We start from the raw sequence: 23,865 nt of genomic DNA on the forward strand, positions 1-23,865 counted from the left end.
CTCAATCTCGTGACCTCAGCCAAATCCAAGAGTTGGACACTTAACAAACTGAGCCACCCAGGCGCCCCATGAGTCAATTTTAAGGCCAGTATCTACTGCCATCCTACTATGAAAGATACGGAAATGAACATATCAATAGCCTCCCATTCCCCCCCCACTTTTTTTTGAGAGAGAAGGAGAGAATGCACCTGTAGGGGATGGGGGTCAGCAGAGAGAGATGGAGAATCTTAAGCAGGCTCCATGCTTAGCTTGGAGCCCAATGCTGGGCTCAATCTCATGACTGTGAGATCATAACCTGAGCCAAAATTGAGAGTGGGGCCCTCCCAGGTGCCCCTCCCTGTCCCAAGTATTTTATAGTTACTTAAATATTAAAGGAATGCCAATGCTCACTACCAACTCTTTTATCAGTTTCTCCATTCTAGAGTTCTTTATACTGAATGATCCCTTGGTTTGCTTAGATTACCAAATAGGGCTGACATGAAAATGTTAGTCTGTGGCCCTCACTTGAAGAATACATTGGCTGGGTATAAAATTCTTTATTTTATTTATTTATTTGAGAGAGAAAGAGTGACAGAGAGCATGAGAGAGAAGAAGGTGAGAGGGAGAAGCAGACTCCCCGTGGAGCTGGGAGCCCAATGTGGGACTCAATCCCGGGACTTGGGGATCATGACCTGATCATGTCGCTCAACCAACTGAGCCACCCAGGTGCCCTGGGTATAAAATTCTTAGTTACATTTTCTCAGAACTTTGAAGAGTTGTTCCACTCCCTTCAAACACTGAGTATTTCTGTGTAGATGTCCCTACAACTCTTTATCCTTAAATTTCACTAAACATCACTATGATTATGACTTGCTGGTTTTATCATTCTATCAATTTCCTGAAACAAGAAAGATTTGATCTTTATTTCAGGAAAATTCTGTGAAAGATTCCAGTCTTTATTTTAGGAAAATTTCTTCCACTATAAATATTTTTGTAGTTCATTGGTTGTTCCCTTCTTTGAGAACTCCCCTTATGTGTCTACCTCCTTTATCTGTCTCCTGTATCTAGCCTTCTTCTCCATAATCATTTTTGCACCTTTTCCTTCTTAACCATTTCATTTTTGTGATTTCCTAAAGCTGGATCCTCTACCCATGCTTATTTACTGAGGCATATTTATTCTTATATTTGCTTCTATGGTGGCTTTTATTTTGATTCTATTTTTATTTTTCTCCTCAGCTTCTTTTTGAATTTTGTTAGTTTATTTTCTAGATGCCTCTACTGTCTTATAATATATTCTTTGAACTTCTGCATCTCCTCTTTGGCTTTTAAGAAAGATCACGTTGGAAATGTTCTATATCTCTAGCTCCACTAGCTACATGTGGTTATTCAGCCCTTGAAATGTGGTTGGTGCAACTTAGACAATAGACACCTAATTTTATTTTTCATTTAATTAAACTTAAATTTAATGAGCCACATGGCTAATGACTATCATAATGGAACACAGAGGTGCAGACAGTTGTTAGGATATACTTATTCTGTTTCTTTCAGAGATTCTTCTTGCAATTAATATATTGTATTAATAAATAAAAATATTTCAGAAACCTGAAGATTCTTTAGATTCAAAGAACTCATCATTATTGAAAACACAGTGCAAGAAAAGACCTATACCTAGCTAAGCACAAATGTATGGTATTTCAGACCAGGAGGGATAAAAAGATCTTTAAAGCTTTCAGAATAAAAAGAAACACTTAGGAATGAGAGTCAAGATGACATCAAGCTCCTAAACCGTAACACTAGATGCTAGGTGACACTGAAACACAACAACTCAAGTTCTCAAGGAAAATTCTCTTTAATCTAGAATTCTGTACTTAACCAAATTATCAATCCCATTTACAGGTAGAATAAAAATATTTTAGTACACAATCTATACTCCTTAGGAAGTTATTTCAATATGTGGTCCAGTACAATAAGGGAGTAAATCAAGAAAGAAGATGGCAAGGAAATCCATAAAACAGTGGATTTATCTGGGGACATAAGAGACGGAAAATTTCAGAAAAATGTCTGTATTACATTAAACCTAGAAAGCAACTACTTCAGAATGGAGCAGAACAAGAAGCTAGCCACCTAATAGATCTTAAAACAGGTTAATTTTGAAAGAAAAATAAAGATGACTTTATACCCTAAATAATTTATTTCAAGGGACAGTCTGAATACACAAATCTTTAAAGTTTTAACAAGTGTGAATGTTAGGATTAACATCATGGAGGGAAATCAGGCCTTTTCAGAAGACCCCAAGACAGTCAGTCTTGCTATTGAAGAAAGAATTTGGTTCTCTGAACCAAGAACCTGTTCTAACTTACTCTGATAAGCCCAATCATCTTACCACTACTTAATCATTTCAATCTTTAAACCTCTAAACCCAAAATCCAATCAAAAGAAAAAAAAACTACAGAGTAAAAACTTGGTATTATTTAATGTCTTAAGGTTTCCTGTGTGAGCAGGTAAAAATACCAAGGACACCTGAATGGCTCAGTCAGTTAAGCATTGGCCTTCGGCTCAGGTCGCGATCCCAGGGTCCTGGAATCAAGTCCCGCATTGGGCTCCCTGCTCGTTGTGGAGCCTGCTTCTCCCTCTGCCTGCTGCTCCCCCTGCTTGGGCTCGTTCTCTCTCTCTCACAAGTAAATAAAATCTAGGGAAAAAAAAAATAATAACCACAGATGGGCAGCTCCCCTTAAAAGGATACCTGAGCTCATGAGCAACTGTTATGTCCTAGACACTGTAGTCAGTGGTATCCCTCTATTTTATCATGATATCAATGACAATAGCTCCATGACTTAGGTGTTTTATCTCCACTTTACAGATTTGAAACCTGAGCACTTAAGACTAAGTAACCTGCAGGAAGCATTCTGCTGAGTAAGCAGATGTTCTAGCAGATAAATATACTTACAAGTTCACTTTTGGGCCTTCCTTTCTTAGCTTCCTCCTTAGGAACCCTCTTTTTGTGGTTAAAATTCCATCTTATTTTCATTATATAGCGTATAAAAGATTTCAGAGGATTAGTTATAATCTATCTCCTTTACCTCTTGAAGCTTTCCTGAAGACATTCAAAGATTTAATGAAATTAGTGTATTCTATAGAAGGGGAATTAAAGGATCAGAGCCATTCAAGTGTCTGATCTCAGTTACAGTGAGCTCTAGCATAATGTCAGAGACAGAACTTATGAAAAATATTTGCCAAACTGGTCTAAAACACAGCTAACCAAATCTAGTTAGCCAAGAATGGATTTCTTAATACTATAAATTCAGGGGGAAAAGAAAGGAACGACTATCACACTCTCACCCTGTGCGGGCCTTTAGCAAAGGATTTCCTGATCAGACAACAGGAAGGTCTTAAGTGAAGCCAGTCCAGAGTTAGCGATGCCACTAACAGAGAGACTCCGTGTGAACAATAATGACTAGCCATTACGGACAGGCAGGCTCTGCGCTGGGTGCCTGCTGCATAGGATCTCTAATTCTCCCAACCAGTCCACAGGCCAGGTAGAAGGACTGCCATCTTACAAATAAAAAAAACAAAGGCCAAAGAGAAATCAGTAAATTTGCTCGGAATCATACAGCTAATGACCAGCTGGGCTGGCATCCAAATAGAAAGCTGGCTCACTCTAACACTGTTGCCATACACTGAAGAATTTCTTGAAGCATGTTCTTTCTTTCCCTCTCTCATTTCTCTCTCCCCTGCCCAGCCCCCATTATCCCACAAAGTAATCACAGATCTGTTCAAAGGGCAAGCTGTTGGACAATTTTGTCTAGGTCACAAGCAGATGAACAGTAAATATGAGTCACAAGGCTCATCTGAAGCTCCAACTGCTTCTAAGGCCTTCAAGATAGACTTTTTACCCAATCTTATTTTTGGTGGGGAGAGGGGAGGACAACAATACATGTGCCTTACTGGACTGCTTCACCCTTGGTACAAATCCAACTGACATCCACACTGAACATTAAACCGATAATTCAGAGTGCCCACAAGAAAGACAATAATTTTAGACGGATTAACAGAAATCTTTTTGAATTTCATCAGAACAAGCTTAAAGCTTATTCCATATGTCTTCCTTAAATAAGACTTTTCTCACATTTCAGAAACATTCCCATGAGGATATATATTTTTTAAACTCTAAAATTGTATACTGTGGTTTACTAAACGTTACGAAACAAAACTGACAGAGTAAATAAAAATAATGGTAAGATACAGAAACATCCAACCATCTGCCCACAGAACAAAGGAATAAAACAAATATTTTACCATGTCTCCTACACTAACAGCCCTGAGAATCAGTAAATAAACCATTAGATTGTATTAACCCTCAGAGTTTATGCATTAAACATAGAAGTTTGGATTTATTTCCTCAATCATTCCCAGAAGGACTTTTGTGGGAGGAGGTGCAGAGGGAGAGGGAGAATGAGAATCTTAAGCCCCAGCACAGGGCTCAATCTTACAACCATGAGGTCAGGACCTGAGCCAAAATCAAGTTGGACACTTCACCGACTGAACCACCTCCCTTCCCCCAGAACCTTTTTTCTTTCTTTTTTTTTTAGATTTTATTTATTTATTTGACAGACAGAGATCACAAGTAGGCAGAGAGGCAAGCAGAGAGAGAGGAAGGGAAGCAGGCTCCCCGCCGAGCAGAGAGCCCGATGCAGGGCTTGATCCCAGGACCCTGGGATCATGACCTGAGCCGAAGGCAGAGGCTTTAACCCACTGAGCCACCCAGGCGTTCCCCTCCCCCAGAACCATTTTTATTAGCTATCCACTATGACCAAAGTTGTGCTTAACTAGGAGCTAACATCAGACCATCTGGTCAGAACACCTTAGCTGGAAGGCCAGGGGCACCACGTGGACGGACGCAGGCAGTCCACGTGGTGGACGTGATCTGCGGCGTGTCCTTGTGGACGGATCTGCAGCGTGTCCAAACGTGCTCCTCCTCTGGTAATGGTTTCGCCATCTGCCCAGCCCCACGAGCCAGAAACCAGGAAGGGAGCTTTGAACTCTCCCTCTCCCTCAAGCCTAAATTTAATCCAAATTCTACTTCCTAAACATGTCGTGAAGCAGTTTCTGCCAAACTCTACTGATTGAGCTATTTCAAACTACCATCAGTTTCTTACCTGAACTACTAAAACCTCCCACAGTGCCCTTTTTGTTTCTGATTTTATTCTTACCTTGTCTGCTCTCAACACTGCCCTGAGGATGATCTTTCCAAACCAACAGCCTAACCATGTTATTATTAATCTGCTTACAACCCTTTAACAGCTTCCCACATTGACAAGGTAAAATGGGCCTCTTAGTGCCTTCAAGGGCCTTTATGATTTGGGCCCTGCCTGTTTTGTCTATCTTATTTCTCACCATTTCCTCCATTTTCTTCGCCAAAGATATTATTTGCACGCCAACAAGTAAGTCTCTGACCACTCCAAGATCTTTCACATCTCCTTGCCTTTCCCTTTAAATAGGCCATCCCCCCTCCCGCCTTACCCACCCACTCGTCTTTCAAATGAATTCACCTCCAATGATTGTTTTAAAGATGTGACCATGATATTGTTTCATTAAAAAAAAAAATCATTGTCCTTCAGATATATATACTAAACTACCTATGAATGAAATGATGAATGGAATCTGCTCCAAAATAATTATGAGCGGGAAGGAAATGGTTAGGAGTAGAGATGAAATACAGAGATTCAGGTCTTCAACCAAGCGTCCACAGAACTCTGGTTTGCAATGCTTTCACAGCACGTAGCACACAGAAGTATACCAAAAATCCACACACAACCCCATTTCCGCCCTTAACGCTTCTAAAATACTTCGTATTTTCAGTTTTGTATCTTTTCACAATCCACTGTAATGATCTGTTTCTGTTTGTCTTCCCTCTAGGATTGTGTGCTGGACTCTAAAAAGCCAGAGACTCGCACTGTTTATCTCTAACAGCTACCAAGGTTCCTAGCTTATTGTGGCTGGTCAAGAAATGTTTCTGAATGAATGAAGCTGCAAGGAAAGTAAATATGGGCAAAAGTAAAAATAACAGTTTATGTATGATTTCTTTTTCTCATTTAAACATAAATTTGAAAAAAATCTATTGTTTAGATAGAAAAACAATAGAATAGGATTTGGAGGCCGTCTTGGTGGCTTCTGCTATGAGTTAAGAAAGAAAATGTTTAAGTCCCTTAAATTATTTCCTAACACTGCTGAAACTGGGTATTCAATAATACTGTAAATTTTTAAATTTTTTAAAATAATATAAATTTTAAGAACCACTGAATTCTAGTTGCCTCCTCCACCCACCTATAAGCAGTATTTAAGCCAAACTCTACTGCTTTGTAGTAGAAGCTTTATACTCGATGTATATAAATACACACACACATATACACGAAAAAGGCAATATGAGAGTAGAGGGCAGACACTGGAATAAAACCACTTGATTCCACATCCTCAATCTAATGCCAGCTGGATGTATAACTGCTCAAGTTACTTAAACTGATCCTCTTTCCCAGGAAGTTAAGAAGAGTGATAACACCAACATTTATAAGGTTGTGTAAAGAAAATAATATACACTAAGTTCTGGCACACAAATACTATTTATTGAAGGTTTACTCTTACCTATTTTTATTGTTACCAACTTGTTACAAATCTACAATCTTTCCTGGGATAAAACAGCTTAAGTCAAAAAATTTTTTCTTAATTGTCCATTTTGACTTGGTAATAATCAAACCACAAATATAGTCATAAATATTTTCCCCTTGAAAAGTGACCTTTATTAACAATAAACCTGCAAACTGACTCAAGGGTCATTTAAAAAATAGGTCTGTTGAACATGTTCCACACATTAGCACCCGAGCTCTTCTTGAAATACTAACTCAAATGGACTTAAATTATATAAATGCCACCAAACCAAAAGAGCTTAAGAAGCATTAGTTAAGAACTAACCAATCTAATGATTTATTATCACTCAACTTTTATACAAGCAGTTACATACTGTAGAAAACAGTATTTCGAAATCAACTTTATCTTAGTGAAAACGTCTTTAGCCTTAGTGTATAAAACCAACTAAATGGAGAGAAGACAGCTGTATTATTACTCCACACTCATTGTCATAACTTTTATTAGGCTTATGGTCGGAACAAAGTAAAAATTTCCAATTTTATAATCCACATGTTAAAAATTATGACATACTTTAACCAAACTAGTTTAAAGGGTTCTAAGTATTAATTATTTGCTATAATTTTTCTTAATTTATCTATTTTAACTGCTTAAAATAACTGAGAGCACATATTTTATTAAAATGTATAGAAATGAAATGAAGCCATCATATAGGTTGACATTAGAAAAGAGGCTCTATGGCTAAGTGTTCAATTTTTGACTGGAAGGACCGCATGCTGTAGAAGTGTATTAGTTGTTTCCCCTGGTGTTACTGTAAGACAGGCAAGCATGCCCAAAGCACCAGTGTTTTCTATAAGAACATACAATGTCACCATCACTTATTGTGTTACACCTTTTAAAACTGAATTATGCATTTTTGCCTGGACTTAAAAATTTAAACTTATCATTGAGGGTATACTAAATTTTGCAAATTCACAAGGCACTCCTGACAGCATGGAACTAGTATAAGCATAGTATAAGGAACTAGTATAAGGAACAGAGTTAAAAGTCCAAAAAATAAACCCCTCACATTTACAGTCAATTATTTTCAACAAGAGTGCCAAGGACATTCAATGGGGGAAAGAATTGTTTTTTCAACAAATGGTGCTGGGACAACTGAATATCCACATGCCAAAGAATGAAGTTAGCTCCTTATCTACCTCACATCATACACAAAAATAAACCCAAAATGGATCAAAGGCCTAAATGCAAGAACCAAAGCTATAAAACTCTTAAAAGGAAACACAGGTGTAAATCTTCATAACCTTGGAAGAGGAAGCAGTTTCTTAAATATGAGACCAAAAGCACAGCAACAGAAAAATATATAAATTGGACTTTATCATTATTTAAAGCTTTTGTACATCAAAGGACACTATCAAGGAAGTGGAGACTATGAACAGAATGGGACAACATACCTGTAAATCATTTATCTTGTAAGGAACTTGTAACTAGAATATACAAAAAATTCTTTCAACTCAATAATAAAAAGGCAAGTAACTCAATTTAAAAATGAGCAAGGCATCTGAACAGACATTTCTTCAAAGAATATATCCAAATGGCCAATAAGCACATGAAAAACTGCTTGACATCATTAACCATCACAGAAATGCAAATCAAAACCACAACAGGATATTGCTTCCCATCCATCAGGATGGCTAGGATATTTAAAAAAAAAAAAAAAAAAGGACAGTATTCACAAGTGCTACAAAGGGTGTGGAAACACTGGAACCCTCGTACACTGCTGGTGGGAATGTAAAATGGTGTAGCCCCTTTGGAAAACACGCTGGCACTTCCTTAAAAGAGTAAACATAAGAGTTACCATATGACCCAGTAATTCCACATATGAAATGTATGTCCACAAAAACCTGAATACAAATGTTAAAATCATAGCTACAACAGCCAAAAAGTAGAAACAACTTACAAATGGACTAAAACATATACCCCGTACACCGAGAAAGATGGGAATAATCTTCAGTAATAAAAAGGAATGAAGCACTGACACCTGCTGCAACACGGATGAATGCGGAGAACATTCTGCTAAGTGAAAAGAGCCAGTCATAAAGATCATGTATTACAGGATTCTGTTTATAGGAAATACCCCTAACAGGCAAATCTATCCAGGCAGAAAGCAGATTAGGGGTTGCTTAGATATGGAAGGGGCAGAGAGGGTTGATGGGAGTGATAGCTAAAGGGTATGAAGTTTCTCCTTGGGGTAACTACAAGTTACTAAAGTCTGATGACGGCTGCACAAGTGAGTGAACACACTAAAAACCACCGAATTGCACACTTCCAATGGGCAAACAGTCTGGCACGTGTTACACGCTGTTACATGTGTCAAAGCTGTTACCAAAAAAAGTTTACTTCAACACTTAAGTTGAATCTAGGATTAGAAAGAATACCTAGCTCCTGTTCCTCTTCTAACTGTTCTAATTAAAAGACATGGGACATGTCAACAAGATCGAAAGAGTGACTTCTCATCGCTCATGGTAATACCGGAGGCACCCAGAGAATACTTGGCTGCGCGCAGCTGTCGTAAGGCAGCGCCTGACTCATCATCACCAGATCTTCTCCAGTTTTCCCTATTGTACAAATTGATGTTGGACAAAATAGCATCTTGACTACACAGCTGCAAAGTGAAACTCCAGGAGGCTGGAGACCACTGCAAAGAAATCAGGGATGTCTGGCAGCTGTCTCAGATTAAAAGAGAACTAAAAAACAACTTGGTTAACACATGGATGACTCAAACATTCCACCTCAGAGACCCAGAAAGCTCTCTAAGTGCTCTAAAGCGGTACCACCGTATCTAGCCTAACCAGAACCAAGTGAGAACCAACAGCTTTTGATAGGGAAGAAATGAATTATTAATACCTTCAGTGTGGCACAATGCCTACAGACTTGCAGCTATAACCTTCGTATATTCAACTAATATTTATTTCACACTAACAGGCATAAGGTTTGATGAAGAAGATATATCAATAGCTAAGAGGCAGTGGGTACTTCCTATTTTCAAGACAAAGACCATCAAATTCATAAGCAATCTTAACGTCTAGACTACAGAGATGGCATAAGGAGGTCATCCTGGCCTCAAAGGCAGCTCTAGTGTGACAAAGAACGTTTGTGTCTATATACACCATCAGGACACTGTAAAGAATGAGGATTGCTACTTCCTCATCATTTTAGTTTTTTAAAAATATTTTTATTTATATGACAGAAAGAGACACAGCGAGAGAGGGAGCACAAACAGGGGAGTGGGAAAGGGAAAAGCAGGCTTCCCGCTGAGCAGGGAGCCCGATGCAGAGCTTGATCCCAGGACCCTGGGATCATGACCTGAGCCGAAGGCAGATGCTTAACGACTGAGCCACCCATGTACCCCCTTGTCATCATTTTAAATGAGACCTTCAGAGGGAAGAAATCTGCCAGGGTAGACACTAAAGGCTTTATTAAAAGCTGTTTATTAGGCTCTTAGATCTAATGACTTACTGAAATTTTTGAAGAGTATTTAGATGTCTGTTCATGTTCTCTGACCAATGAGGTAAATAAGTATCATAGGAATTCAGAGATACTACTACTATCTCTCATCATTTTATGAAATGCACTGAAGTTGACTGCTAGTAACAGCATCTCTGCGTTCTCTATCATGGAGAAAATCAGACCATAGTTCCCCTATATGCTTACCACAAAGCCTTTTTCAATCCTAAACTTCTGAAATCAATTTTGGTTTTAAGCTGAAATGCAGTACTGGGAGGCAGAAACAGGAGAAATGTTAATTCCAAAGCATTCAACTGGTTTGTTCCAAAGCCAGTAGTAAATTAAAATTTTTAACATGACTATACTTTGAAAGGAAAAGGGATGGTGGTATGGAATGGAGGAAAAATGAATGCAGTATCTGCAAAAGAACAACAGATACTACCAAAAGGCACCACCACCCCCTCCAAAGTCCCCATCCCTAAACCCAACTTAAAAGCAATCAGGGGCATCTGGATGGCGCAGCTGGCTAAGCATCCGACTTTGGTTTCAGTTCAGGTCATTATTTCAAGGTCGTTAGATCAAGCCCTGTGTCGAGCTCCCGGCCTGGCATGGAGTCTGCTTGGGATTCTCTCTCCGTCTGCCTCAGCCCCTCCACTCATGCTTTCTCTTTCTCTCTCTCTCTCCCAAAAATAAATAAATAGTGCTTTAAAAAAATTTTTTTAAATAAAAGTAATCAAACCTTTTCATTATAGTAATATAGAGGGATTAGGTTATGCATGCACACGTGTGTGTGTGTGTGTGTGTGTGTTCTGTATTCTTTAAGCTTGGATGTGACATTCTATTTTAAAAAGAAAGGAATAGGGGCACCTGGGTGGGTCAGTCAGTCGGTTAAGCGGCCAACTCTTGATTCTGGCTCAGGTCATGATCTCAGGGTCCTGGGACTGAGCCCCATATCAGGCTCTGTGCTCAGGAGGGAGTCTGCTTAAGAATTCTCTCTCCCTCTGCCCGCCCCCCACCACTCCCATACTCTCTTTATCTCTGAAGTAAATAAATCAATCTTTAAAAAAAAAGAAAAAACTATCACTGTATTGTTAACTTATATACATACATAAAATATATAAAAATACATAACAATAACAGTTTGTATCCACCCTTATTTGCTTTTTAAGGAACATTAAAATCTATATAAAATAGCAGAAACCCAGGGACCAAAAGAAAGAGGACTGTAAGATTTTTTTTTTTTTAAAGAGGGAGTTTTCTTTTTTTCTTTTTCTTTTATTTATTTATTTATTTATCTGACAGAGAGAGATGACAAGCAGGCAGAGAGGCAGGCAGAGAGAGAGGAGGAAGCAGGCTCCTTGCTGAGCAGAGAGCCCGATGTGGAGCTCGATCCCAGGACCCTGAGATCATGACCCGAGCCGAAGGCAGCGGCTTAACCCACTGAGCCACCCAGGCGCCCCGGACTGTAAGATTTTTAATGAAAATTCTGTAAGTCTGGACTCTGTAATACGGTGTATTCTAGTATACTGGGGTCTCTGGGTGGCTCAGCTGGTTAAGCATCCGCCTTTAGCTCAGTCACGATCTCAGGGTCCTGGAATGAGCCCTGTGTCCAGCTCCCTGCTCAGTGGAGAGTCTGCTTCTCCCTCTGCCCCTCCCCCTACTCATGTGCTCTCTCAATAAATAAAATCTTAATAAAGAAAAAAAGAATCTAGTATACTATGTCAACCCTTACTAAATCAACTTTTGGGAGGTTTTTTTAATGACATTCCTGGAGGGCTGAACTTCCTGAAAGAGTAATGAAGGCAAGAGGTAGTATGAAGCTACAGGTCAAACCAATGTTATACATTTTACTCCTTAGCAAACAAGTTTCAATGAAAAGGGAAGTCAAGGAGAACCAAGAGTGCTGTCTCCTAAATATTTCACCAGATCCTTTTAGCCCTTTGCTCTCATAAAGTACGATGAACCCAACTCCTTACTTTCTTCAGCCTTGCCTCTGGGTTGCCTGGTCTTACAACAGAAAATCTCATAGTGGTATTTCAAAATGGTGTTTTCACACTGAATGGCACATCTGACATACAAACTAAAGACTCCCAATCTCAGCCAGCCCCTCGACGCAGCTAAATAATCTATCCTGTAAGTTCTTAAACTTCCTGCCCTGGTCCCTCCCTTTAAGACTAAGGCTTTTCAACTTGTCACCTCTATTCTTCAGCCTTCCACCCAATCTCTGTACATCCCATATCGGCAGATGAATTTGCCGCACAAAGAAAATAGCTCTCAACATTTTAATTTATTTATTTAAATTATTTTTAAAAATTTATTTACTTGTCAGAGAGAGCGAGCAGGGAGAGTGGTAGGCAGAGGGAGAAGCAGGCTCACCGCTGAGCAAGGACCCCAATACAGGACTCAATCCCAGGACCCTGGGATCATGACCTGAGTGGAAGGCAGATGTCCAACTGACTGTGCCACCCACGCATCCCTTTATTTACCTTTTTTATTTTTTTTTAATTTTTTTTTATTTTTATTTATTTATTTTTTTTAAAAGATTTTATTTATTTATTTGACAGAGAGAAATCACAAGTAGATGGAGAGGCAGGCAGAGAGAGAGAGGGAAGCAGGCTCCCCGCTGAGCAGAGAGCCCGATGCGGGACTCGATCCCAGGACCCTGAGATCATGACCTGAGCCGAAGGCAGCGGCTTAACCCACTGAGCCACCCAGGCGCCCCCCTTTATTTACCTTTTTAAAAGATTTTCTTTTTAAGTAATCTCTACACCCATTGTGGGGCTCAAACTCACAACCCTGAGATTAAGAGCTACATGATTAAAAAAAAAAAAAAAATTTACATGCTTTACCAACTGAGCCAGCCAGGTACCTGTTCCCAATATTCTAAAGCTCCTTTTACTGCCTCTGTCTCAGAGAAGGTAGTCCCTCTTCTTCTCTAGACCTCACCCAGCAGCCTTCCACGGCCACCCTGGACCTCATTATTCCCTCCTCCTTCTCTGGAATTGCTCCATCTGGTAACCCCTGGTAACCCTTCCCTTATCTTTAGTCTCTCTATCCAATGGTTTGTATCCTGCACATATAAGACAATACATATACTCAACACACTTTCACTATCCAACCAAACATCAAAAGCTATACTCTTGCTTCTTCTGTCCCTTCCCGACCAAAATGGCCATTTATACAAATCGCTTCACCTACTTCACTTCCACCAACTTCTCAATCCATTACCGTTCAGCTCTTCTATTTCCTCTCCATTGCCCCATGCTGTATTGAAACTATTTTAATTAAGATACAAATGACCTCCCAATTGCTCAAAGAAACAGGTCCACTATCTCCTTTCAGTGATGACATTCTAGAAATTCTTTTCATCTTTAACAGTATTAAAAAGGTCTAAAGATTTTCTCCTCCACTTCCCCAAACCTTCTGATTTTCATGCGCTCCTCTCCATATACTTACTGAATATCTAAAGGACCCATACTTGTTATTCTGCAAGCACTCTCTGAGGAACCACCACCCATTTCCATACGGGATACCCTCTGTATTTTGTTGTCCCAAATTTCTTCCTCTAGCCACAAACCCTCTCAAAAGCAGCAAATTGCAGGGGCACCTGGGTAGCTCAGTGGGTTAAAGCCTCTGCCTTCAGCTCAAGTCATGGTCTCAGGGTCCTGGTACAGAGCCCCGAATCGGGCTCCCTGCTAAGCGGGGAGCCTATTTCCCCCTCTCTCTCCACCTGCCTCTCTGCCTACTTGAGATCTCTCTCTCTCAAATAAAAAAATAAAATCTAAAAAAAAAAAAAAAAAAAAAAAAGGCAGCAAATCCTATTAGCAACTGCTTAGAAAAAACATCCATTAGATTGACCCCAGCGAGCAACTCTAACTTCTAACAGGTCCTAAATCATGTTCTCTCTACCTCTCGGGTAACAGCATGCCCAGGCACCCAATTCCCCAAGGCAGAAATCTTAGGCTCCTCCATGAATTTTTTTCTCCCTCAGCTCCCCACCCCTATTATATCTGTCACCAAATCCCATTCATTTTACTTCCTGAACTCTTGAATCCAGTTCCCCCTTTCATCCCCATTCCTATGAAGGCACTTAGGATCTTCTTTATCTCATAAATGAACCATTTCAACTAACCTCCACCACCAGTCTCTCCCTCATCTATTCTTATTCTGTATCACTATCAAAATTATCTTGCTAAAATAAACTCAAACTTCAAATGGCTATCATATTTTTCCCTGTGAGATTGGCAGAAACTAAAAAGGAAAATAATATCGTGTTGGTCAGTTGTGTAGGGAAATGGATCTTCTCATAAACCTGGTGGGGGAATTATTATTGGGTAGAATATTGAGGCAATATCACCAGACTTATAAATGTGTATATCCTCTGATCTAGCAATTCTGTTTCAAGAAATTTGTTCTAATGAATTCACCAAGAAGTACCCAAAGATATACAAGTACCTCCTAAAGTTCCCATCATTCCCAGCAACAGCCAGGACTTTTTTTTTTTCTTTTTAAACATTCTATACAATTTGCCTCGAATGTCTCCCAACTCGTGCCCTTCTTCACCTGGTAAAAACTAGAACTCGTCCTTGAGCTCAGGTCAGCAACTCCACCTTGTCTCCACAGCAACTTGGTCATGTCTCTGCATCACAGGGCAATCTCTCTTTCTCTCCTGCAATAGGCTGTGAGCTCTCTAGCAACAGTGGTTTTATGTATTTTTTTTATTTATCACCTATCCATATCTGCACTACTTACAACAATGTCTAACACAGAGTAGGGAAACCAAACACATGTGTTCAATGAAGGCGTTTTCTTCCTCTTCACACAAAGAATTCTCAATTTCCAAAATCGGGAGCTTTTAAAAAGTATTTCTTAAAATGCTGGTGGACTCCAATATATGTTATGTGAAATTCCTCTATTGTAACAGGTATTCAAGCAAAGCAAACAGTCTTGTGAATTTATATAAGCAAATAGTCTGTGAGTCTTTGACGTTTAGTTCCTAAAGGCACAAGAATCCCCATACTGGGTCAGAACTGTGGTCTATCCAATTGAGGATTTTATCTTTGAAAGTGGTACCAAGAAACAGGTTGTATAAAGATACAGCTATCCTTCCAGACGTTAAGTTAGAAATGTTCAAGTGTATTCCAAAACACCTTACTTTCTTCAATAACCTACTATGAGTCCATCATACTTGAAATCACGTTTTGGAATCATTTAAAGTTTCAATACTATGCCAGAGCTCTTTTCCATGCTGTTACAGAAATAGCATTTCACATGTAAGTAGGGTAAGTACGTAAGTAGTACATAAGTAGCACTGTGCATCCATATACAAGAATGTGTTTGATTATACACTTTTTTCCAAGTTGAACTCCTTTTTAGTTTCAAGAGGATTCCTAATTCTAATAAAGGCTCATAACAGCCTAATCACATCCTTCATGATTTCAGAAAGTTCAGTTCTACTCCTTTCCATCTTTGTCTTTCTAGACTGAAGAAATCTCATCTTTCTATTGTGTCCTTATAGAGAAACGCCTCTTTACTCTGCACCATTTCACTTTTCTTAATTTTGGGTTATCTTATAGGCTCCACACTGAAACAATGCAGGTAGATCTATGAGATTTACTTTAATTTTATAGAAGTCGAGAAAAATTTCACCCCTGATGTAAGTTAGGAAAGACAGCCTTCAAAAATACCTTTGACAATCACGGTACCCCAAGACTTACAGGAAATCATAAGGTAGTCCTCACAGTTGCTTTTGTCATCATCTTGCTGGTCCACAGGGATCCCATTGGCATCTATGACTGCTTCAGAGGCACAATCTGCTACCAGTACTTCTTCTGAAACGACGTCCGTTGTCAGAGGGTCGGTGACGATTTCTGCTTCCACTACACTGTCATGAACCACGTGTTCAACATGTCCAACATCAGACACATGTATGGATTCACTCGTCAAGACGTGTTCTGGCATAGACATTGAGGCTGAAGTAATGTCGGAAGCTAAAACATCATCTGGGACTGTGCAATGTGCTAAAGAAACTTCTTCAGTTACATCTGAGTCCAGCACTTGCTCAGGAATGATGACCGTTTCAGACACATCTGCTTCTTCCATGATATCAGGGCACTGAACATCTTCTATAACAACATCCTCAATAACATCCTGGATCACAACTGAGTCTGGGTCATCAGGAACAAAGTTATGCACAGTTATGTCTGAATCCACAACATCTGAAACAAAAACAGTTTCTTGTACTTCCACAACAATCTGATCACCGTCCATGTGTGCAGCATCAGCTCCTTAAAAAAAAAAAAACAAAACTGAAATCACAAATCACATGTAGGTGTGCATGACTACCTCAAATAATGTAGAAACTATTTAATTCCTACCAGTAAAACAGACTAGCTCCTCAGTTTTCTCAAACACTAATACAGATCAAAGAGGGAATCTATTTTTGAATCATACCAGAAACATAAATTTTTAATACAACAACTTTTACTCTCATCCCAAATCAATTGACACATAAGGAAATATAGGAAAACAAGGCACCCGAGACAGTCTCACACACACACACACAGAAAATCATCAAAGTAAAATTCTAGGCTCACTAAAGCTAATCCCATATACAAAGGTACTTAAGGGATGATTATAAAAATAAGTAATGCAAGTTCAGGCGACAAATACACCATTTTCCTTCATTATATATGTTCTCATTTATTTTTCCTTCTTGTTCCATCTCTTTCTCCTCAGCTCATATTTTTTCATCTTTCCACCTCTCTCATGTATCTCTTTTATTTTCACCCCTTCCATTTTTATCCCCCTTTGTTCTAGAACAGTGTCTCACCAATACCCTCCACTTATGACTGTGGAAATTTAGAAATTATCCTCTGAATCTAGGATATAAAAGGATCAGGGCATAAATGAGAAGAGGGCTAGGAGGCCACAGTTACAGAGAAAAGACAACTGGCTAAGGAGTCTCTGTAGACAGATGAGATGCATAAAAGTGCAGCTGCTCTGGAGTGGTGGAGGCCAAAGTTAGTTGGAACGGTGCCTGCCCCAACTTCACCAGGGTATTCAGTCTCCGCCCAGCCTCTTCCTGTCCCCCTATAACCCAATCCCCCAGGCAGCTCCTCAAAATATAAGAAACCTTACTCTAGTCCACTCTGCAATTAAGGAATAAAGGTAGAGGGTTGAATCAACTGAAGCCCCGCTGAGATTAAATGACTTCACCAAGATCACACAGTGTGCACAATTATGGTGCGCTGTAAATATTAACCTGAACGAATGCCACAAATGGGAATCAAAATCAAATATCCATGCCAAAAACATAGGATAAAAGAAAACAAATCCAGTATCTTGGATCCTGGTCTAGAGAAAAGCAAAGTTTTATAAAAGTCTTAACCTAAAATGCTACTCTGTTGATTGGTGCTTCTGGAAGTGACTCAAACCAGGCTGAGTCCAAGCAGCTGCCTAACTCAACAATTGTGTGTCACTGGCCAGGTCCTCAGAGACATATGGCTTTGTTTAACAAAGAATTACTAACAAGGGCCAAAAAAAAATCATTAAAAAGATGTAGGAAATCTTACAGCCAGTTAATATCCATTTTAATCACATCTAGAAATAATACAGAGTATGTTTGCTTTAATTTCTATAGAACTTCTACAAAATGCTTTATTCTCATTTATATTCCATATTCTCAATATTAACATCAGCAAAAGATCATTGTAATCTCCATTTCACAGACATGAAGATGAGAGCATTTGGTGGCAAGAAGACCGGTTATAAAATCTAAATCAGAGAATACAGTTTGGACACTTGTTCGTTTTGTGACCTTGGGCAAGTCATTTAACCTCTGAGTTTTGGTTTCCTCATCAGTCAAATGAGGACAGTAGTATCTGCCATGCATACCTCACAGGACTGTTGTGATGATCAAATGGGAATGTATGGGAAGTATTCTGAAAAACTGTAATGAGAGGTTTCATTATTATTAGGACATGAAAATGGAGGCCCTGACAGATTAAGTGACTTGCTCAAAGATAAACAAACACCGTAGTGTTAACAATCAGGGCTGAAATGCAACAGCCCTTCAATCTACCACTTAGCCAATGACCCAGGCTCACTTGTGGCAAGATTAAGCTACTAAATAGTGTGTGTTTTTCTCCAAAGAGCTTAGTCTCTCTTTCAAGCACATTAATTCTACTTCATGTTCTAATGAAGAGAGAATTATACCTTTGCATTTATCATTATCAAACTGAAGTTACCAAATGTAAGTTAAAAGACTATTCTAAGAAAAATAAATATACCCCTACTGGATTTAGAGATTAAAGAGGATTGAAGGAAAAATTAAAATGTAAAATTATTAATATTTAACTTCCTGATAAACTGAATCACTATTTAATATACTGCAATATGACCATTTTAAGTCCAATGGAAAACCAGTCAACATTTTATTTAAAAGGGTGGCTAGCTAGTGGGATAAAAAACCATTTTACATTATAAAACCTAGCATAATCATTGTACAATGCTACACAACTGCAATCATGGGTAACCTGAAACTGTAAATACATTTTTTTTTCCTATTTTTAGAACTTCATGAATTTCATCGTCCTTGGAGTTTGGAGAGTGAGGGAAGACTCCATCTTCCTGAAGCAGAGGGCTCCTTTTGTCACCCTGTGAGAGACACGGTTGTAAAAGCAGGATAGGGTCAGAATGTGAAGGGCCTGGCGCTTATATTTTACCTTCAGGGTAATGGAAAACAGAGAAAGGATACAATCCACATGTTATTTTTTTGATCAGTATTCTAATTGGTGGGCTGGACAAAAGAGACTAAGGGTAAGGAAAAGAATTTAAAAGTTACTAAAGACTAAGCATGAGACAACAGAGAACGTCTATGGGGGAGGAAGTCAAATGAAGAGATGTAAGCAAGGAACATTTTCAAAGGGAGAAATAACCGGACTCAGCACTGTAACTCGGCAAGATGCGAGTAATTAAAGGGAGCACCCGCGTTTTGATACTGCTGCTATTATGGAGAAGAACACGAATGCTGGTTGTGAGGACATTTTTAAGGACAGGAATAATGATGTGCTCATTTTAACAAATGTAGGCGTGACAGGATAAAAATATACCCAAGTGTGAGTATCAATGTGAGAGTCTAGCAATTTGTCCACTTGATAGCCAACTCCAAATCTGGTAGTTGGGAAGCACAACAACCCAAGTTATACCTGTTGCATCAAAAAATGAGTTTGGCTCTTGTGGTTGTAATTCAAGTCCATCTTCATCCATGGCCTTTAATTCTCATCAGTCACAGTTCCTAAATCAGAAAAAAAAAGTAAACCAAGCATTACTTTTTTAATATCATGTATTAAAAATCTCATCATGACATTTACATTTCTGAAACATTCGAAATTGCATGAGAGATGAACACCTATCAAAAATTTATCTGGGGGACGCCTGGGTGGCTCAGTTGGTTAAGCAGCTGCCTTCGGCTCAGGTCATGATCCCAGCGTCCTGGAATGGAGTCCCACATCGGGCTCCTTGCTCGGCGGGGAGCCTGCTTCTCCCTCTGCCTCTGCCTGCCATTCTGTCTGCCTGTGCTCGCCCCCCCCCCAATAAATAAATAAAATCTTTAAAAACAAAAAAAAAATAAATCCGGGATGCCTGCGTGGCTCAGTGGGTTAAGCCTCTGCCTTCAGCTCAGGTCATGATTTCAGGGTCCTGGGATCAAGCCCCACATCTGGCTCTCTGCTCAGCAGGGAGCCTGCTTCCCCCCCACCCGCCTGCCTTTCCGCCTACCTGTGATCTCTGTCAAATAAATAAATAAAATCTTAAAAAAAAAAACCACCCCTTGGGCATTCTGCCTAACTTACACTGACCCCTCTTAACTGACCCTCCAATCTAGAGAAGTAAATTCCCACAGTGTACTTATGCTCTCCAGGCCACATGTGACTGGCACTAGGTAAAAAAAAGTAAACACAAGTTCATCTGTGAGCATAATAAAATCAAAGTCTTATCCCTGACAATCTGAAACCATGAACAAAGGTCTTCTCCCCACCACTACCAACCCTGGTTGTAACACAGGACATGAGGAAGGCCATTTTCCAACTTCAGGTTAGATTAGTGAGACAAGTTTTACATATAAAAAAATTAAAAAAAGAATCCACGGAATGCCTGGAGAAATAAAGTAGAGGGAGTAGGGAGGGGAGGTTTACCAAAAGCTTTTTAGCTCCTGGTTCTAGACCTTTCTGAAACCCAGCTAAAGAACCTTACTTGCCTTGGGTTTTTACATGACAATCCAATGACCTTAATGCTCCTTTTTTTCTACTTAAGCCCAAACTTACAAAAACAAAAAAACTTGGGGCGCCTAAGTAGCTCAGTCGATTGAGCAGCTGACTCTTGGTTTCTACTCAGGTCATGGTCTTGGGGCTGTGGGATCAAGCCCTGCACTGGGCTCCTCTGCACTTAGCAGGGAAGTCAGCTGGAGGATTCCCTCTCCCTCTGCCCCTTTCACTGCTCACGCACAGACGCTCTCATTCTCTCTAAAATAAGTAAATCTTTAAAAACTGAAAATCTTAACTAATTAAATACTACACATTTAATACTAATTACTAATAAAGGATTGTGGTTTATTCATGTTGTAAATACTGCATAAACCTCCTCCCTCATTGGTTTCCTTATCTACTTTCTCACTTTCTAATCCAGCCTAAATGGTACTATTTAGATGCATTTTTCTTTTACATTTTTCATTTTTTGCTGGTGATATAAGGACTGAATGCCTCTTACTAAAATTCCAAATAACAGAAAGTACAAAATTTTTCAAGTTTATTATTTTAGTAATCTCTATAACCAACATGGGGCTCAAACTCACAACCCCCAGATTATGAGTCCCACACGGTGAATGAGCCAGCCAGGTGCCCCAAGAGTCATTTTTCTAAAGATTCACCTAGACGATGTCACTCTTCTGTTGAAAAATATTTAATGGCTTCGGGCTGCTTCCAAATAAAGTTCACACTCCTGCCATCTTCTGAATTCCAGCCCCAAACTATCTTTCCATCATTCTCTCCCCTACCTTCCCTTCAACCACCTCCCCCGAGGACTTCAGGAACACACTTCAGCCAAACAAAAATGTCCCATGTCCCCACTAAGATGCCAGCTCTACACTGAGCTCAGGGTTGCCTCTACCTGGCACTCCTTTCCCTTATTAACTCTGCTTAGACCTTTACCCCAAATCCCCTCAAACAAACACACACACACACACACACACACGAAAATAATCTCTCCTTCCTCTCAATTTCTACAGAACTTTTATCCTTTTACTGATTTTACTTGTTGCAATATTTATTTTTATATAACTTATTTTCAGATGTTAAACATACATATAAATAGTTCTTAAACATCCATGAAAAACTGAAATAACATTAATATAACAAATGATTTTCAACATGTCATCTCTGAGACATAGTCATTTTCAAAGAAGGACCTGTTTTGTGCTATTTATTCAAACTGCTTCGAATTAAAAGGAACAAAATATTTTCAACTATGAAAAATGGAAAATATACACGCTTTAAATAATTTGTCAACTGCTCTCTCTGCATTAAAATCACCTCTGGCAGGGCATCTGGGTGGCTCAGTTGGTCCTGAGTCCTGGAATCAAGCCCCCTGTCAGGCTCCCTGCTCAGTGGGAAGTCTGCTTCTCCCTCTCCCTCTGGCCCCCCACTCGTGTTCTCTCACTTTCTCAAAAATAAATAAATTCTTTAGAAAATAAAAATAAATATAATAAAATCATCTCTGACCATAATGTTTTCTCTCCCCCCCCCTTAAAAATGTAATTACAAAATGATAAACAGTAAATTAATCTTCTAAACATAATGGCATACTACTTTCCAAAATTAAGCCAATTAAGAGGCCAATAAATAGGTTAGGGTATTAAGGCCCTCTCTCCAGTTTCCCTACAAAACCCAATCCCATCAGCTCTAAGAATTCTCAACCCGCACACTAAAAATTCTTTTGCTGGGTATTCATCCTCCTTGGCTTTTCCATTTGACAGATAATCACTCCCCTGGATTCCAGGATTCTCTCCTTCTCTCATTTCTCTCCCCACCTTGCCAACTGCTGGTTACTCTGCCTCCCCACTCCTTACTGCAGCCTTGACCCCAAAAGATCAGCCCTCTTTTATTCTTTTTATTCCACGGTTTCAACTGCCATGTACACAAAGATGAGTCCCCAAATCCACATACTCGGGGTAGCCCTAACACTTACTTCCACCAGACTGCCTGCAGAACATTTTCATCAGGACAGAACCCTGCTTTCTCCTGACATGACCACTATGGCCTTTTCCTTCTTCCCTGCTTAAATTCAATCAGGTTGTCAGACCTTCTCCGTTTCTTCTCCACAACTTCTCAGGAATCTGTCCCTCTCTATTTCCAGCGTCACCGCTTACTCTGAGCTTCCTATTTCCTGATTCCCACCACCCACCCCCACCGTGCCCCGCCCCCGCCCCCGCCCCCGCCCCGGGAACGGGGGATGAAAATAGCCTCTCCACTGGCCTTTCTGCCACTCCCACAACAAATGAGGAGGAAGCATGTTCCGTGTGAAGGCTGGGGCCAAGTCCTGAGGAGGCGGTCCTGCAAGTCACATCTGCTGCACACTGATCCTCCCAAGCACCGCTTTGACCCTGGCTCAGAAAGCCTACAGTTCCCCAACATGCCAGCTGCTCGAAAATATTAACCCTAGCCATCACAACAGACTTATTAGCCATTATTCCCATCATTTTACAGCCTATCCATTTATTTTCTAACAGATATACTGGCCCAAGTGGTGGGTATCCACTCAACTTATTTTTGACATAGGTGAGCAGTAATTATTAAACAGTTTTGACTGATTATTTTTCACTCTATTTTGTCATTACAAAATTCACATCAGGAAAAAACACGTTTTGTACCTTCAAGCGGAGAGGACTATCCTTCAACTTTGTAACCCCTGTGTGGTTAGAAGTAATTCTGATAATCAGAAAGAAACCAATGCTCTTAGAACAGAAACTACTTAGAAGAGTTCTCAGGATTAGGAAAAACTAAGAGTGGGGAAATGTGCACTAATAACATAACTGAAATTGCCCCTGCCACTGCTGCAAAAACCAAGGCCAGAGTTGAATCTGGAGGCAAATAAGCAGAATGGTTCAGAGAACCAATACTCTTAACCATTTAGGTGAACACATACTAACATTTTGTCTGATTACCAAATGTCCTCAAAAATACTTCTGCGATCCCATTCTCCCCTCAAGGTCAATAAAACAGTCCCTTCCCACTTGCAAAAATCATGATCCTAACCATGGTGTGGAAGGATTCACAAGAGAAAAAACACAGTTTTAAGGGAAATAATGGGATGAGCAAAACTCAACAAATTCACAAAAACTTTCTTCCATTCTTTAAAATGAAGCAGTAAAAATACCATACCAAGTTAACAGGTATAGCAAGGGCATTTATCTATCTTAAATTAGGGTAAAGAATATATTTCCATCTTGGATCTCTTGATGCCTAGACGTTGTAATGATCTCCCTTCTTGAGCAAGTTAACAGGGTTCTTACATATTCACTTTGCTTTCTGCAGCTATTACGCATACAAGAATTACTTTTCTGCTTTTGGCCTCCCCAAAACTCACTGCCTTTTAATTTTATGGCTCAACCCTAGTTCCTCTCCCTAAGTCAAACTCAGAGAACCAAACTGTACTGTACACAGCAAATGGAATTGCTCAAGCTGC

The 23,865-nt window shown here is 39.6% G+C and overlaps 1 protein-coding gene across 8 annotated transcripts in view; it reads right to left on the minus strand.

The window, feature by feature from the left end:
• Nucleotides 1–23,865, minus strand: part of ZFX (zinc finger protein X-linked) — a 56,761-nt gene that overhangs the window by 13,323 nt on the left and 19,573 nt on the right. For 7 of the 8 annotated variants that reach the window (XM_082718257.1, XM_082718251.1, XM_082718256.1 and 4 more), the window contains 2 exons: nucleotides 19,335–19,423; nucleotides 15,843–16,412 (listed from right to left, as the gene is read on the minus strand). In XM_082718257.1, the coding sequence (XP_082574383.1) occupies nucleotides 15,843–16,412; nucleotides 19,335–19,395 (631 nt within the window). In that variant the 5' untranslated portion in view covers nucleotides 19,396–19,423. Of the gene's footprint in view, nucleotides 1–15,842; nucleotides 16,413–18,021; nucleotides 18,077–19,334; nucleotides 19,424–23,865 lie in introns of those variants that run through there. The other variant, XM_082718258.1, reaches the window with a different exon arrangement.

Source organism: Mustela nivalis (genome assembly GCF_964662115.1).
Source record: "Mustela nivalis genome assembly, chromosome: X".
Classification (NCBI taxonomy): Eukaryota; Metazoa; Chordata; class Mammalia; order Carnivora; family Mustelidae; genus Mustela; species Mustela nivalis.